General features: G+C 41.0%; 1 protein-coding gene across 2 annotated transcripts in view; it reads right to left on the bottom strand.

The window, feature by feature from the left end:
* Ophn1 (oligophrenin 1) overlaps positions 1-18,985 on the bottom strand; it is a 317,724-nt gene that overhangs the window by 208,519 nt on the left and 90,220 nt on the right. Inside the window, exons 1-2 of one of the 2 annotated variants that reach the window (XM_029473368.1) lie at positions 12,694-12,779; positions 11,854-11,949 (exon numbers count right to left, since the gene is read on the bottom strand). Coding sequence is in view for 1 of the 2 variants with exons in the window: in XM_021152888.2 (XP_021008547.1) it covers positions 11,854-11,949 (96 nt within the window). In the remaining variant the exon portion in view is untranslated. Of the gene's footprint in view, positions 1-11,853; positions 11,950-12,693; positions 12,780-18,985 lie in introns of those variants that run through there. The other variant, XM_021152888.2, reaches the window with a different exon arrangement.

Below are 18,985 nucleotides of genomic sequence, written 5' to 3' on the forward strand. Positions count from 1 at the left end.
TAGGGAAGTGGGGGGCGCTATGGGGGACTTTTGGGATAGCATTGGAAATGTAATTGAGGAAAATATGTAATAAAAATATTAAAAATAAAAAAAAAGAAAAGGTTAAGGATGAAAATGTTTCCCAGTGCATATGCTGCTTTTATAGACAATCACATTTTGAAGGTGACTTCATCAGTACTCCTAAGACATTCTCAGAGGGTTTTTTGTTGTTGTTTTGTTTTTTTAAGACCAAACTGAACATGTGTTTTATATCCCAGACAAGTGTACTACCACTGAGTAGATACCACTGAGTGGGCTATATTCTCTGCCCAATCTTATTTATTTACTTTTTAAATTCATTGGTTTTGTATTTTCTGAAGCCTAAAACTTGATGTAATCCTTCTGTCTCAATATGCCAAGTACTTGGATTACAAGCATATGTTAGCGTATCCAGCTTGCTTCTTCTCTTCTCTAGGTCAAGGGTGGGGGTGGGGTCTCAGGTAGCCTAGGCTGGCCTTCAATTCCTGATCCTTCTGCCTCCATATCCCAAGGGCATGCATTTATCACACCAGGCTCTTGATATTCACTTTCCATTAATTAGGTCTTCAGTAATTATTAAATTAATGTAGAGTTACGTTACTGAGTCAAGAAGAACCTAACTGGGCATGGTGGCATAGAGAAGGCAGGATTGCAATGTTGAGGTCAGTGTAAGCTATGAGAGCAAAAGCTCCTAGAAAGACAACTGTGCCTTCAATCTAACTTTCTGAAAGGCTGATTCACTGATGAGAACTTCAGTGATGGTGCAGAGTTTGTAATGCTGACAAGTTCTGAGACAAATTATCTTGGACTGGTTTTAGCACTCTTCATGGCCATTTATTGTGTTCCTCTGTACCTGACCTAACAGTTTTGTGAGTATTACATAAATCAATTGGAATGTAGATACAGAGCACTCAGTTTTAAGCCAACCACAAAGCCAAGGATACCATCAAAGAGCATCTCAAGCCTAAGAGTCATTTTTTTTCATCTTGGTTTAACCCACCTAGCAAATACTTCCACCAATGTAGATTAGCCCAGAGATCTAATATAGAAAATGATTCCTAATGATATTCTGATATTCCCATAGATTGAGGACTAGCCCAATTGTCATAAGAGAAGCTTTCGCCAGCAGCTGATGGCAACAGATGTAGAGACCCAGAGCCAAACATTAGGTGGAGTTTGGGGAATCTTGTAGAAGGAGAGGAAGGATTGTAGGAGCCAGAGGCAGATCAAAGATACCACATGAATATGGCCCACAGAATCAACTAACCTGGGCTCATAGGATCTCACAGCAACTAAACTAACAACCATGAAGCCTGCATAGGACTGGTCTAGGCCCTCTGCATATATGTTACAATTGTGTAGCTTTGTCTTCTTGCTTGTGGGACTCCTAACAGTGGAAGGAGAGGTGGTCTCTGACTCTGTTGCCTGCTTAATGGATTCTTTTAGCTCCTACTGGGTTGTCTGGTCTAGCCTTAATAGGAGATACTAAGTCTTACTGTGACTTGATATGCCATGTTTTGTTGATATCCATGGGAGGCTTGTCCTTTTCCAAAGAGAAATGGAGGAGGAATGAATAGGAATATGGAGAGGTGTGGGAAAGACTAGAGGGAGCAGAAGACAGGGAAACTGCCCTTGGGATGTAAAAAAGAAAGAAAGAAACTCTGTGTGTATGTGTGGTGGTGGTGGTGGTGGTGTTAGAAAAGGTGTGGCCTTATTGGAGAAAGTGCTTCACTGTGGAAGTGGGCTTTGTGATGCTCTTGCTACCTGCCTGAGGAGAGTCTTCTTCTGTTTGCCTTCAGAACAAGATGTGGAACTCTCAGCTTCTCCTGTCCCATGTCTGCCTGGATGCTGCCATGTTCCTACCTTGATGATAATGGACTGAACCTCTGAACCTGTAAGCCAGCCCCAATTAAATGTTGTCCTTTATAAGAGTTGCCTTGGTCATGGTGTCTGTTCACAGCAATGAAAACCCTAAGACAATATCCCAATACAACAAGCTAGACACAGTGAGGCATGCCTGCAATCTCAGCACTTAGAACACTAAAATCTGGGGATTGTGAAAGTGAGGCCAACCCTGATGGCATACTGGGAACTTGTCAATGAGGTAGAAGGGAAGAAGGGAAGAGCTGCTGTGCCTAGCCTTACTAGTCTCACTAATCATTTTTAAAAGAGGAAGACTGGATAAAATGTCATTTCAAGAATAAAATCAGAGGCCAGGATACAGTGGCTCATCAGTTAAGAATACTTCCTGCTCTTTCCGAGGACTGGAATTCAGTTCTTAGTACCCCACCCCCAACCCATGTATTGTGGCTAAGCTAACAACTGCTCTTGATTCCAGTTCCAAGGGTTGGCCACCTTCTTCTGGTCTCTTGGAGCACCCAACACACAAGTATTCCCCTCAACATATAATTTTTAAAATTAAAATATATTGTTTTAAAAATATAACAGCCCAATGGCTCCACTTGGGGCTATAGCAAAAATTTAAGCCACAAATGAAACTTATGGACTGTTATGAGGGGGTCTTAAAGATTAAGAAGGAAAAACATAGGGTGGTGATGAATAGAGGTCATCTCAGCATTTGGGTGGAGGCAAGAGCACCATGCTAATCAGCTACAGTGAGTTTCAAAGCTTGTCTTCACTATGTGAAAGCCTATCTTTTTCTAAAAATAAATAAATAAACAAACAAATAAATAAATAAATAAATAAAGCTCTAAAAGCTTTTCCTCTTGTGGTCTGTGTACTCTGGGTTATTTTTAGACTTGTTTTCCAAATGGATAAAAGGAGTGTAAGCAGTTCTACAGATCTAATAGTCTATACTGGAGGAACTGGTCAATGTAGCTTTAACAGGACTTATAGCATGTCTGTCTCCATGCCCCCCTCTCCCCACTCCATCTCTTCCTCTCCCTGTCTCCATCTCTCTCTCTCTCTCTCTCTCTCTCTCTCTCTCTCTCTCTCTCTCTCTCTCTCTCTCTCTGTTTCTCTCTTTGTCTCTCTCTGTCTCTCTCTCTGTCTCTCTCTGTGTCTCTCTCTGTCTCTCTCCCTCCCTGTCTCAGTCTCTCCGACTCCATCTCTCTTTCCGTCTCCATCTCTCTCTCCAATCTCTGACTCTCTCTCCCTGTCTCTGTCTGTCTCTGTCTCTGTATGTCTCTGTCTCTGTCTGTCTCTGCCTCTCTCTCCCCATCTCCCTCTCCTGTCTCTGTCTCTCTCTCCCCATCTCTGTCTCTCTCTCTCTCTGCCTCTCTCGCTCCTCTCTCTCTCTCCCATCTCTCTCTCATTCTCTCTCTTCGACACTGTCTCTGTCTCCCCCATCTCTGTCTCTCTCTCCCCCCGACTCCATCTCTCTCTCATTCTCTCTCTTTCTGACTCTGTCTCTCTCTCCCCATCTCTGTCCCACTTTCCGACTCTGTCTCTCTTTATGAATCTGTCTATCTGTCTCTGTCTCTCTCTGACTCTTTTTATCTGTCCCCGTCTCTCTCCGACTCTGTCTCTCTTGCTCTCTCTCTCCTCATCTCTCTCTCCATCTCTGACTCTCTCTTTCTCCATCTCTCTCTTTCTCTGTGTCTTCCTCTGTCTCTCTCCGTCTCTGTCTCTCTCTCTTTCCGACTCCATATCTCTCTCTCTCTTCCCGAATCCATCTCTTTCTCTCTCTTCCCAACTCCATCTCTCTCTCCCCCGACTCTCTCCCTCCTCATCTCTGCCTCTCTCTCTCTCCCAGTCTCTGTCTCAGTCTCTCTCCATCTCCGACTGTCTCTCTTTTTCCATATCTCTCTCCCCCCGTCTGTGTGTGTGTCTTCCTCTGTATGTCTGTCTCTCCGTGTCTTCATCTCTCTCTCTCTCCCCCCCGACTCAGTCTCTATGTCTCTGTCTCTCTGACTCTGTCTCTCTCTCCCATCTCTCTCATCTCTCTCTCCATCTGTCTCTCTCTCCCCATTTCTCTCCCCGCCTCTCTCTCTCTCTCTCCCCATCTGTCTCTCTCTCTTCAATTCTGTCTCCATCTCTGTCTGTCTCTCTCCATCTCTGTCTCTGTCTCTTTCTCTCTCCATCTCTGTTTCTGTCTCTCTGTCTCTGTGTGTGCCTGTCTCTGTGTGTGTGTCTGTCTTTGTGTGTGTGTGTGTGTCTGTCTGTCTGTCTGACTCCATCTCTCTTCTTTTTTGAAATAGAATCTATGCACTACAGACTAACCTCAAACTAGCTATGGAGACAAGAATAACCTTTAACTTCTAATCTTTCTGTCACTGTCTCGCAGGTGCCAGAATTAGAGGTATGTCATTGATCTCTACATTTTTCTATCTTATTTCTTTAATATTTTTATTTTCTTTCCTTTTTGCCTTCAGAATCTCTTCCTCTCTTTTGTTATTGCTAATCATTGTTTATCGTTGCAGATAATGTTTCAGCCAAAGATCAGCATGTGATGTACACATACACTCTTAGATCTTTTCTGGGTGAACCTGAGTTTCCCCAACCCATGGGCATATGAACTTACTCTCATATTTCCCCCATATTTGATATCTCTTTTCTTTTCTTTTTTTTTTTTTTTTGAGACAGGGTTTCTCTGTATAGCCCTGGCTGTCCTGGAACTCACTTTGTAGACCAGGCTGGCCTTGAACTTAGAAATCCACCTGCCTCTGCCTCCCGAGTGCTGGGATTAAAGGCGTGCACCACCACGCCCGACTGATATCTCTTTTTTTCAATGTTCTACAAGACTTGTAGTTCTCTCAGCCTCACAGTTGGAGATGATTATTTAGCAAAGCAGTGGTTGTAGGTTCACCTCTAAGATACACCATTTCACTAACCCTGGGTCATTGGCTAAGTTTCCAGTACCAGGTCCAATATCCCTCTTGTTTAACCAGTCTTAAGTCCAATTAGAGAGATGTTGGTTGCTGCCAAGACACTCATGCCATTTCTGCATCCTTAGGGTTATTGTGCCATGCTGATCTTTGTTGTGGTTCATAGACATCATAGGTAGATAGAACTATTGATCCTACTATTTCCTCCTTTGCAAGCTAGCAGTGTACCTTATGCTACCATGATTAGGCTTTCTGTGTCTAAAGTGCATAGTGTCTTAAGCAATAGTACTTAGCTTACATCTCTGAAAGGAGCTCTCGTGAGCAAATAGACCTTAATTTAGGTGAAGGTATACTCTAATATCTGTTGCTTCTGATCAAAAGTACAGAGGTGGATAGCTATTGTCAAATGCCCCTGAATAGCTGAAAGAACTTCTCCTGAAAAGTAACTTCTATAAGATTTCAAGATCTAGTAATCTTTTTATTTCATTCATTTTCTTTTTCTCTTTTGGGTAGCGTCCATTAAAAACTAAATCACTGGAGAGAAGGAGAGGAAGGATCTAGAAGCAGTTAGGGTGAGCAGTCCAAGGTAAATATGATCAAAATACATTGTGTGCATGTATGAAAATTTCAAAGAATAGAAATATATATTTTCTTTACTCCATCCATGTTAGCATGTCTATTGTTGTCCTTTTATGGATTTGCAATGTAAGTAGCTGTTTCCTTTGAACTTGTGTGGATGGAAGACAATAAGGGCCCAAAAATGTACAGTTTAAAAGAGCCCAAGGCCTGTCATGGGGCTCTGAATGCCTACTGATATCATCATTACTGTGGAAATCAGAGCCCTGAGTACTTCAACCAAGATTTTTATTCTTTTGGACTAGGACAGTAAGACTCTAAGATTCTCAGATGATTCCAATGCAGATCTATGTTAGAAATAAACAAGCCAGATATTATTTCAGGTGCCAGTTAGCACTGACATTTGTTACGAATCTATAGATTCCTTATTATTTGGGAAATACAATTATAAACCAATATATTTTTCCATACTTTAGAGTCTCAAAAATTCCCAGAAGGATGAATAAGAGCTCACAGCTAATGCCATTACATAACAGACACAGAAGAGAATCACAGATGCTCAACAGGTTCAAGTCCCATTGCTAACATCCCACAGACCAGAAACGAAACTCAAATGTGAGACAAACACAAGACTCCAAAAACCTTGGCTTCTGTGATGGTTAGTATGTTCAATTTTACAGGATGAGAAAAGTGCAAGAGAGGAGCTTCGGAACATACTTGGAAAGCATTACCTAGATTAGGTTGGTCTCTAAGACTATCTGTGAGGGATTATCTAGATTAGACAAGCTGAGTAGGAGGACCTACTCTAAACATTGGCAGCACCACTACATGGGCTTGGGTCCTAGACTTGATAAAAAGGAGAATTAGAACTCTGTATCCATGTTCATTTCCCTTTGCTTCCTGTGGATGTAGTGTGAGCAGGTGCCTCAAGAGCTTATCATTCATTTCACCCCCCACAGTGATGAACTTGACTGTCAAATGGTGACAGGCTAAACCTTCCTCCTCTAAGTCAGGTGTTTTGTCACAGCAATGAGAAAAGTGACTAAAAGATCTTATGAGCCATGATAGTCGAGAAAAGGACAATCCAAAATGAAGGGTCAAATGTCTTATTCTAGAAACAAAGTTGCATATACTCTCGTCTGCATGGATTATTTAATTCACTCCACATAACTTTATGAAACAAATGTCCTTGTTTGGCCTTACACTTTTCCCACTGAACACAAACTGTTCAGGTTAATACGTCAAGCTGAACACCCAAGTGATACTACAGGGAAGTCTAGAGCTCTAGAATCATGTCCATCGCTCTTAGTGCCCTAGTTACTTTTCTATCACTGTGATAAGGCACCGTGATCAAGGTAACTTATAGAAGAAAATGTCTACTTGGGATTTACAATTTCAGAGGGTCTGTCTATAACCATCATGGTGGGGAGTATGACAGTGGACAAACAGGCATGGTACTGCAGCAATAGCTAGAGAGCTTACATCTGACCTACAAGTATGAGAAAGAGAGGGAGGAGGAGGAGGGAAGGAGGAAGGCAGACAGAAAGAGACAGATAACTAACTGGCAATTGGCAATAGTAGGCTTTTGAACCCTCAAATCCAGCCTCCAAGTAGCACACCTCCTCCAACAAGGCAACATTTCCTATTCTTTCTCAAACATTTCCACCAACTGGGAACCAAGCATTCAAATACACTACTCATGCTTAGTCAAACCATAACACCTAGGTAATTGCTACCCTCTATGGCAAAAGTTGCCTTTCAAAAGCCCATTATTGGAAAGTTGGGCCCTCTGCATATTCAATGTAAAATCTAACATTCTAATTCTAATATTCCATCCTAACTGGACTTGTACAAATTATTCTAGTGAAACAGAGGATGTACAACTCAAGACCAGGAGGACATAGCACACATTGCTATATCAGCTTCTGGAGCAAGTATTCCTTTCCCAAAATAGATTTCCACTAAGACCAAAAGACTTTTGTATCAAAACCATCAAACTACATCAGTCCCAAATGCTGAAGCACTGCCACTTCTTCCTCACACTACCATAAATCTCAGATTAGGAAATGAAAAATGCAAAAATAACAGTGGCTATAATAAGCCAATTAATTCTCAAAATCAGTCTCCTGTCTCCTTCAATAAAAGTTAATTCGGTGAGTCATCATCTCTGTAGATATGTCCAACTCATGTTTTACAGGCTTATAAGTACCGCCAGGATAGGGCTCTGAATCAAGCCCAAATACAAAATTGTGAACTTGCTTAATTTTTTCAACTCAATTGTGCATTTTATAGATGACAATGTTGAATTACAACAAAAGAATGGTTGGGCATATCTGCTACAATAATAGTCAAATGTTATCTAGGTCTGGAGTTGCCAGGCAAATTGTAGCTAAATGAAAGAGCTATCATAAATTGCACATTGAGAAGTCACAGCCAAAAGCTATCAGGGAGACCACAGATGCCCACAGGTATTAGGCAGTGCCAGGAAGTCCTTTTTGAACAGAAAAGAATTACATGTCATATTTATCCAAGTCTTTAATAAATAAATAGAAAAAATAAATTAGATTTTGATATTAACAATATTACATTGCTAACATTTATTTAGGCTCTGTGCACATCTTACTTCAAATATCTCATCCAAACTGTCATCTTCATTATCAACTTTATAGGATTTAGAATTGCCTTCGTAGGCACATCTGGACTTGACAGAGTTTCCAAAGAGGTCCACTTGAGGAGAGAAGCCCCACTCCAAGAAGGTACAGCCAATATCCAATAGTCTAGTGTCCTGGCCTTAATAAAAATGAGGAATGCAGAAAGCCAAATGTGTGTCAGTGAAGTGGAAATTTCTGGTTTCTTTGGAAACCATGTTTTGTGGGGGAAGACATATGGAAAGGACACATGATGTTTAGAAAGAATATAAATATGACCACAAAGAGTAGGACAAGGCTAGTATTTTGATTCGTCATGCACTGCATTGTTGACCTTCACTTGCCGTAACCTCATAGAGAGTAACTCAACAAAGAACTTCTCATGATATTCCAGCAGCTTTTGTCACTTCCGCAGACTCAAGCCTCACAGTTTACTCTGGATCAAGCTGCCCCTGTTGCTTCATGTGTGCTGTCTGCTGAATGGACTGAACCATAGCTGCCAATTTGAGTGTGGTGGTTTGCTAGTAGACTGAACTGCTGATATCCTGACCAGAAAATTGGGATTGCCCCAAAGAACTATTTCTAAACAGGTTTACTTCCCCCATGTCCTAATAACCTTTCTTTTCCACCACCTATGGTGGGTGGTAAGCTAGAATGGAGGTTAAAACATTTAAGAACCCTTATTAAAAGTAGGTTTAGAAAAACCAATGACTAAACAGCAGCATTCTCACCTCTCCCCACCCCCGCCTCGCTCCTGCCTGATTATTGAAGCAATGTGCCTATTACTATGTGTTCCCTGCCAGAAAGACTATGTATGCCCTTAACTACTGAGCCAAAGTAAGCCCTGATTTCCTTAACTTGACCACAGCAATAAAAAGTAACTCATATGCCCATTTTACAGATGAACAAATAACATTCAAAGAGGTGAGATTGGTTGCCCAAGTACCACACCAAATAAGCTACAGATCTGCAAGTTAAACCTAGGCTGTTCATCACCAGAGCTACTGATAAGTTTCGTAATTCATTCTCTTAGAGCAAGAAAGACCTACATAAATAGAATGAAAACCAATCACAGTGGAAACAACTCAAATACAAGGACCTACCTCACAAGGTACAAAATGACATTTAATGAAAATAACCCAATGTTATTAACACAAAGGTTTCTATAACACTATTTAAAATAGTAAAAACTATGAAGCAGGTGAATCCTCAAAAGTAGCTAAATAGAAAATAAACTATATCAAAAATCTATGTAAATGAAATATAATAATGAGAATACCTACTATTATCATTTAGTAAACATGGGTTCAGCATCTACAATTTGCCTAAGATTCTTTTATGTGTTAATAAAATGAATGAAACAATGTCCTTTCTGTCTTGTGAAACTTAGGAAGAAATTGAAACAATATAGAAAAATTTTAATATAAAATTTTAAGTTAGAAATTTTAAAATGTGGGACCATAAAAGGCAGCCTGATTTCTGGTTGAACTACATTTGAAACCCTGGTGACCCCACAGGTAACCCTGCAAGGAATGGTAGGCATTTTGCCATGTTCCTGGACACCAGGCCCCTGACAAGGAGCTGCAGTTCTCCATAGGTCTATGGCCATCAGTCACATAAGGGCAACACCCTAAGCCCCTACACAGGTAGAGGACTTGACCACAGATCACATGGCCTCAAGACAGATCTCCATTTTAATGAGGTACCTAAAGGTCTGAAGGGATTTGCCAATTAATTCCCCTTCCCAAACACTCCTCCCTGCAAAAGGTATTTAACCTGAGGCCCACCCTGAGAGAGTGGGGTATGGTTTTCTCATCACCACTCTCTGCCGTAACAATAAACGACTTAAAACCATGGACTGTCTCTTTTCATCAGGATTCACCATGGGGAGCAATGGGAAGGCCTTCATCTAAAGAGCCAGCAGCTAATCTCTTGCAGAAGGCCTCTCAGCACTCCCAGCTATGGCTTCCACCAAGCCAAGACACCTGTGAACAAACTAAGAACTCTCTCCTCCCCAGGGACCCAGCTGGAGCACTCCTCTCTTTTCCCCTTCAGCCCCAGGCTAGATCCAACCCACTGGCCCCCACTCCATTCTCAGCTCTCCTGCTGCTCCCAGCAGCTCCTGAGTGCTCAAGAGTGTGAGAAACAGATGTCCCTCATCTCCCAGCAGACTCAGGGACTCCTGAGCCAGCTCTGGCAGTCCTGGGGGACCTCAGACTGTGCTCCCCCACCCCTGGAGTGGGGGTCCCTTGGCTTCCCATAGCATGATGCCCACCCAACACCAGTGGGGGAAAGCACAGTTTCCCCAAGTGGCCCAGGCCCTGGGAGGGACATGGGGCACTTCCAATCCCACAATAAAATGTTACTATTTGAGACAGGATTTATACAGCCCAGGCTAGATTCAAACTTGGTATGCAGTCAAGGATAAATCTGAAATTCTGATATTCCCACTCCTGCCTTACAAATGCTAAGATTATAGGTGTATGCAAATGCATGCTTTTTTCTTTCCTTTTTTTTTTTTCAGTGCTGGAAATTAAATCTGGAATTTCTTGCATACCTGACAAGAACTCTACCAACTGAGCTATATGCCCAGTTTAAATTTTGTATGAAGTCATTTCCATGCAAAGAAAATGGATATAGGAGCCAGTCGTGGCCATATATGCCTGCAATTTCAGCACTTATGAAGCTGAAACAGAACAATTAAGGGTTCAAGGCCAGAGACTAGAAAAGGTGATGGCTTAGCAGTTATGAAGATCATGTACTCTCCTTGCAAAGGACCCCAGGACCTGTGTTAGAAATGCTCACAACACCTTCCAGTTGCAGGGGATCTGGCTCTCGGGCCTCTTAGAGCACTATACTCACACCTATATCTACACACAGACATATGGAAATATCTAAGTAAATATGTAAGTAAAAATAAATCTTTGAAAAAGGAGTTCACTGTCAGCCTGAGACACACAGAAAGACTTTGTCTCAAGAAAAGAAAGAAAAAGAGCAAAATTTTAAGGAAAAAGTATATAAGAAAATATTCAAAAGTTAATATATCAGTATGCCCACTATGCTGCTAACTATGCATGAGTAGTATCATTAGTAATTGCATCCTTATCATTCAAATTAGCTGAAATGAGATTTTATAATAATAATGTTTTGTGTTTTAATCCTAGAGATTATAAAGTGTAACCACATACATCATCTTTTCAATAACAGTATACCACTCATAACAGCTATGTGGTTCGTTGTCCTCATATTCCTTTTTTTATAAATACAGAGCCTCACTATGTAGTCTTGGCTGGCCTGGAGCTCATTATATAGACCAAACTTGCATTGAATGAAAGAACTCCATGTGCCTCTGTCCTGGATGCTGGAATTAAAGGCAAGTACCACCATGGCCAACCTGGCAAATACTTTATACCGAACTTTTTTCCAGAGAGAGATTAACCCTATTTTGCCAAAGAGTGAGACCCAAAGAAAGCAAATACATTGTCCAACATCATATGGATAACTTATTAAATGATTTAAAGGAAAGACTCCCTTCAGTATAACCGATGGCCCCTGTGGAGGTTCAGGAGCCATCTTCAAAGCTTCTGTATGATTAGGGATATGAGAATATATGGGATGTTTTCTTAACATTCATAAGCAGTCTCCCAAGGCCTTGCATTAGACCAGAAGGGATGTGGAGGTAGATTACCATGCTGGGTTTTTTGTTGTTGTTTGTTTGTTTGTTTGTTTGTTGTTTGTTTGTTTGTTTATCCAGAATGGAAGGAAGTTAGGTGGGGACTGATGGCTTCTAAGAGTTGTATGGCCACATGCTCCTGAAGACTTACCTATATTAATCTCATCATCGGTCAGCGTGTCTCCAATGAAATCAAATTGAAATGACTGGAGTGTCTGAGAAAATTTCTGAACCGCAGAAGAGTAATCTGCAAAGAAAGAGGACAGTAGACATGGTCAGCACTGCTATCCTCTCAGCAAGTCCCTCCTCCCAGTTACAGCAAACAGGGGAAACACACAGACACATCACACAAGCAGCAGCACCTACACAAGGAGGTTAAGGGATTTGAATGTTCAGAAGACAGTCTGAACAAACGAAACAGCCATTTAAGGGAGTCTTGGACATTTTTGTAGCATATTTTCATCCTCAATCCCCCTTCTCTTTGACTTGAAACTACTTAATTGAACTCTCCATTATGCACATGCCAATATTTTCTTATCCTGCATACAACAATATCAACAACCATCCCACAAAAAAATAAATAAATAAACAATTAGCTCAATTTTATACATGTGGAACTCAGAATTCAAGACTTACATAAGAAAGCTGGATCTAGAAGTCAGGTAGTCTACCTGCCTCTCCACTGCCCATCCCATGACAACATAGCTACTACCTAGGTATTTTACACACTCATTAGATGGAGACTTGAAATATGATATTGTCGAGAAGAATTCACAGTATATTTATGAAGGGTTCAAACCAAAAAAACAATGATTTTTTTTTGTTAAATGAGTGTGATTATATAACCAGATGTATGCTTTGATTTTTGTCAATGGCTTTCAATTTGCATTTGTAAGTATTCAATGGTGGCAAAAAATTTAAATCACAACAAAGTAAATCACATTAATATACACTTTAGAGAAATTATTTTGGCCAACTTTTAAAGCATTACCTTCAGCAAGAAGTGAAGCAAGCCTCTTAACCTTTGCTACTCCAAGAATGAATCAAAGATCTGTCACAACACAGATCCCAACTGGGAGGGACTTGAAATGATAAGTGGCCAGGTGGTGGACAAGCTGTTTCCAGTGGGCAGCTGCTAAGGTCAAGGAAGAATCAAGCCTGCAGGAAATGAGGCTGGAGATTCAGGCTCTGCTGGGTCTTAATGTCTGCTATTTCTGCTCGGTATATTCAGACTCATCTTCCTCTAAGAGAGAACATTTTGCTCCACCACTACCTTAAAACTGCTTTGTCACACATTGGTCAGCTTTTGTCTCTGCCCCATGGGGTCTGCCTTTGCTTTTACCATTCAGTAACAACAAAAAAAGGTTAAGAATACCTCACCCTCTGAGTTCTTTTAAATGGTCTGTTTTTATTGTTTTATTTCTTTTTACCTGTTTGCTTTACATCCCTATCAATTGTCCCCTCCCAGTCACTCCCTCCCACAATCCTTCCCCACATCCCCCCCTTCCCCTCTGACCTCTCCTGGGTACCCCCCCCCCCACGCTGGCACATCAAGTCTGGGGGTGGGGGGGCTAGGTGCTTCCTAACCCACTGAGACCAGACAAGGCAGCCCAGAGAGAACATATTCCACATACATGCAACAGCTTTTGGATAGCCTTGCCCCAGTTGTTCAGTACCCACATGAAAGTCAAGCTGCACATCTGCTACATGAGCTAAATGAGCAGGGAGGCCTACATACAGCCAATGTATGTTCTTTGGTTGGTGGCTCAGTCTCTGAGAGCCCCCAAGGGTCCAAGTTAGTTGACTCTGTTGGTCTTCCTGTGGGGTTCCTATCCTCCTTGGGGCCCACAATTCTTCCCATTTTTTGATAAAAGTCCCCAAGCTCCATCCACTGTTTCTCTATATGTATCTACATCCGAGTCAGCTGCTGGGTAGAACCTCTCAGAGGACAGTCATGCTAGACTCCTGTCTGCAAGCATAACAGAGTATCATTAATAGTGTCAGGGACTGGTGTTTGCCCATGGGATGAGTTTCAAGTTGGGCTTGTTATTGGTTGGCCATTCCCTCAGTCTCTGCTCCATCTTTGTCCCTGCATTTCTTATAGACAGAATAAATTTGGGGTTGAAAGTTTTGTGGGTGTGTTAGTGCCCTATCGTACCAGTAGGGTGATGAGAAAAAGGTATATTCTTTTATGTTTGGTTGGAAATATTCTTAGAGGTATGTTAGGTCCATTTGATTCATAATGACTGTTTTGTTATTTCTCTGTTTTAGTGTTTGTCTGGATGACTTGTCAATTGGTCTGAGCAGGGTGTTTAAAGTCTCTCAGTATTAATGTGTGTGGTTCAGTGAGTGATTTAAGCTTTAGCAATGTTTCTTTTACAAATGTGGGTGTCCCTGTGTTTGGAGTGTAGGTGTCCGGATACAGATAACACCTTGGAAGTTTTTCCTTTTATGAGTATGAAGTCTCCTTTTCCTGTCTCTTTGATCAATTCTGGTTGAAAGTCTATTTTATTAGATATTAGAATGGTTACTCCATCTTTCTTCTTGGATCCTTTTGCTTAGAATTTTTTTCTAGCCCTTTACTCTGAGGTAATGTCTACCTTTATTACAGAGGTATATTTCTTGTATGCAGCAGAATGATGAATCATGTTTTCACATCCACTATTGGCCTGTGTCTTTTTATTGGGGGATTGAGTCTATTCATGTTGAAATATTAATGATCAGTGATTGTTAATTTATGTTATTTTGATGTAATGTTAGTGTGTGTGTGTGTGTGTGTGTGTGTGTGTGTGTGTGTGTGTGTGTTGTTTATGCTGGTATGGAATTACTTATTTCCTGTGGGGTTTTTTGGGGGGAAGAGGAATATCTTCCTTTGATTGGAGTTTTTCTTCTAGTGTTTTCTGTAGGGATAGATTTGTGGATAGATATTGTTTGAATTTGGGTTTGTCTTGAAATATCTTGTTTTATCCATCTATGGTTATTGAGAGGTTTTTTGGGAGGGTATAGTTGTCTAGGTTGGCATCTGTGGTTTTTAAGATGTTGTAAGCTATTGATCCAGATCCTTCTAGCTATTAGAGTCTGTTGAGGAAGTCAGGTATAAATTCATAGGCCTGACCTTTTAGTCACCAGGCTATTTTTCCCTTTCTGCTTTTAATATTCTTTCTTTGTTGTGTGGCAGGAGGATTTTCTTTTCTGGTTCAGTCTAATGGTGTTCTATAAGCTTTTTTTATATTTATAGGCATCTCTTTCTTTAGGTTGGGAAAGTTTTCATCTGTGATTTTGTTGAAAATATTTTCTGGGCCTTGAAGCTGCAACTCTTTGCCTTCTTCTATTCCTATTGTTCTTAGGTTAGGTCTTTTCATGGTATCCCAGATTTCCTGGGTGGTTTGTGCCAGGAATTTTTTAGATTTAACATTTTCTTTGACTGATGTATCAATTTCTTCTGTCATATCTTCTACGCCTGAGATTCTGTCTTCCATCTCCTGTATTCTGTTGGTGATACTTGTGTCTGTAGTTCCTATTCTCTTTCCTAGGTTTTCCATCCCCAGGATTCCCCCAGTTTGTGTTTTCTTTATTGCTTCTATTTCTACTTTCAGGTCTTGCAGAGTTTTATTTATTTCCCTCTTCACCTCTTTAATTGTATTGTTCTGTATATCTTTAAGGGATTTGTTTCCCCTTTAAAGACCTGTTTGACTGTATTTTTTCCAAGGGATTTATTTATTTCCTCTTTAAAGGCCTCTATCATCTTTACAAGATTGGATTTAAGGTCATTTTCTTGTGCTTTGGTTGTGTTAAGATATCCAGGGCTTACCACAGACATGCAGGTATGCTCTAAAGGTGTCATATCGCTATGGCCTTTGTTGATTGTGTCCTTTTGAGGGCCTTTAGCTATCTGGATGGCTTTGGTCCCTAGATGTTCCTCTGTTGTAGAAGGTATTGGGATGGTTGGCATTGGAGGGAGGACCCTTGATGGTCCTAGTATGGCAGGCCTCTAATGGGAATCCTTGGGCTGTATGGTTCCTGAGTAGCAGGTCTGTATGGTTCAGAATTCACAGGTCTGATAAAGGTGGGCAGAGAAGTGGCAGGAGAATCTTGGTGTTTTAGTCTCTAGCTTGCAGAGACTTAAATCCAATTTATATGTGATAAGTCACAAAGAGCCTCTCCCAATACAGATTCTATTTTTTAAAAAGTATATCCATATGTGATTATGATGCTTTCTTACTACCTAAATTTAAAAAATAAATGCTATAGACTTACATGAGATCAGAGAGAGCCTCCTTCTTGTTCACCTCCTCTATTTCATCTCCAATAATATACTCCTTTCCTATCTTCCCTGGGACCTTCAGGGAACTCTCAGCACATATGTAAAGCCCAGGGCCTCACTCTTCCTTATTAGCTTTTGCTTGTTCAGGCTAACTGACACAACTTGGGGCCTACTCTCCTCTGCAGAGAACAAGAGGTTACTTTAGTTTACATCACTACAACCAACAGGACCTTCAGCATTGTGTAGCTTGCTTTTAAATCCTTTCTCTTCTGCTTCAGGTGCTTCTCACCTTGATCTGTAAAACAGACAAGGTAAAAAGAAAACATATATTCCTAGGGATAACCCATCTTGCCTCCTGGACAACTGGAGCAAGTTAAACTCTCAACCGCTTAGGAAGGTAATTTAAATCTTTTTCTCAAACCTTGAAGCTTTTCAACAAATAAGTAAATAAATAAATAAACAAACAAATAAGGGGAAAGACCTAGACCTGGCTAAATGTAGTAGCACACACCTTTAATACCTGCACTCAAGCAGCAGAGGCAGGCAAATCTATGAGTTCAAGGCTAGCATTGAGGACAGCCAAGGCTACAATACATTGAAACCTTCTCTCAAAATAAAAATAGGCTCTGAGAAGAGACTGGATCAAATCACTGCCATTACTCACACAGAACAAAACAAAAATAATATTTCTTCTGTAGTTCCTACTCCAAACTCCAAAACAATACCCACTCCACCAGCAAGAAGTAGCCAGACAGAAAATTACTCCCTCTAATCTTCATATTTACAGGGCCTGAAATAAAGAAGATCCTCTCCCCAAACGTATGGCCATAAAAACAGGCCAAAGTTCTCAGGAGATTTGCCCCCATGACGTTGGAGAAAGCAGCCAACCCCCATTGCATGTCCTGGAGCTTGAAGGTTACAAAACCAAGCAATCTGACTTTTCCCCACCCTATAGTTTCAAAATTCAATTTATACCAAAAGCAGCTTCTGGGCTTGGCAAAGGCAGGCCCTCCCTGCTTACTGCTCTCAAACTATAAAATCTGATTCTCAGAACCTGCATGGTGGGCACACTCTCCCATTCCCAGGAGGTTTGGGGGGTACCAACCTCTTAGAGGGAGAAATGATTCAATTTTATGAACAGCCCAGTTTCATTATCTTGAAATACTTTCGAATGATTTTATTTTTATTTCATGCATCTTAATATTTTGCCTGCATAGACGCTATTGAGGACAAGTTATCAGATCCCCTGGAAAAGTAGTGATAGTTGATTGTGAGCTGGCATATTGGTAATTGGAACTAAACCCAGGTCCAACAAGTGCTCTTAAGCACAGCAGCTTTCTAATCCCTGCACACTAAGTTATCCTTTGTTAAATATGTCTTGTGTACACACAAACATCGTAGACAACTTCCAGAGTCACTTCTCTCCCTTCTGCTATATTGGATCAAACCCAGGTTGTCATATACCATTACTTGCAAAGCCAATTCATAGGCCCAATGTTCAGGTCTTACCAAAACATGAGACAGACACAGAAAACAATAGCTCATGTTCAAAACCAGTACGTATTAATGCAAACTGTTCCTTGAAATATATCATGAAATTGGTAACAAAATGGGAGGTGGTTTCCAAACATTTTTTTTTTTTTACACAACACCACGCCTGTCATTCCAACACTTGAGAAGTACTGAGGAGAGAATTTGTAACTTAATGCTAACCTTAGCTACATAGCCATTTCAACGACAGCCTGGGCTACATGAGATCTGGTCTTTTAAAAGGTAAACAAAACAGGATGGAAGCTATGGCTCAGTGATTAAAGGTACTTGATCTTCTCTGTCCCATTGCAAATTCCCCAGTCTTACCATGCCCCGCCCCCACCCCTGTGGCAGACCACTTGCAGGAGTCTGCCTTCCCTTTCTGCCTCTATTCCCTTGGAACTGTGCAGAACTCTCTAGGAGTTCTTCCTTCCAAATCCCATCATTGTGCTACACTGCCAACATGAAAACAAGGAGATGATCTTTACTCTCGTTGCCATCTTCCATTTGAAATTCCCAAGTCTCACCCTCAGTCCTGGAGCAGACTCCACCCCATGAGGATTCTACCTAATCTCAAGGTCTCTCTCAGTCCAAGTCCCACTTCAAGCCCATCTGCATCCCTTTCTGCCTGGCCCCAATACCTAGAAGCACATTCTATCTGGGATCCCCAGAGGCCACACCTAAAAAAGGACTCAGAAGCACTCCCTGTCAAGCAAGCCACAGCAACTATACTTTCCTAAGATCCAGAGAGGACAACAGAAACCAAGGAACTCAACACCTACCCAAAGAAAAACAGATATCAACACTGAGAATCACAATCATCTCCAACCCAGATGCCTAGACACCAGCACAAAACCACAATCATGAGCACCAAACACAATATGAGGCCACCAAAACCTAGCACCAATACTACAGAAAAGCAATATAGCTGAAGCACAAGACAAAAAAAATGACAATAGCTACTATGAATATGTTCAATGAACTTAAAGAAGATATGAACAAATCCATTAAGGAAGTCTGTGAAAACACAAGCAAGCAGCAGGAGGAAAGGATGAAGCCAGTTCAAGACAACACAGTAGAAATAGAAGCGCTAAAGAAAATTCCAACTGATGTAAAACGGATTGAAAACTTCAGGAAGTCAAACAGAGACTTCAGAGGTAAGCCTCACCAACAGAAAATCTCAATCACTAAAGATATGATAAGAGACTCTGGTCTCATGTGGAGGTCTTTGATTCACTTAGACTTAAGCTTCTTACAAGGAGATAAGAATGGATCAATTCGCATTCTTCTACATGATAACTGCCAGTTGTGTCAGCACCATTTTTTGAAAATGCTGTCTTTTTTCCACTGGATGGTTTTAGCTCCCTTGTCAAAGATCAAGTGACCATAGGTGTGTGAGTTCATTTCTGGGTCTTCAATTCTATTCCATTGGTCTACTTGTCTGTCGCTATACCAGTACCATGCAGTTTTTATCACAATTGCTCTGTAG

Source organism: Mus caroli, chromosome X (genome assembly GCF_900094665.2).
Source record: "Mus caroli chromosome X, CAROLI_EIJ_v1.1, whole genome shotgun sequence".
Classification (NCBI taxonomy): Eukaryota; Metazoa; Chordata; class Mammalia; order Rodentia; family Muridae; genus Mus; species Mus caroli.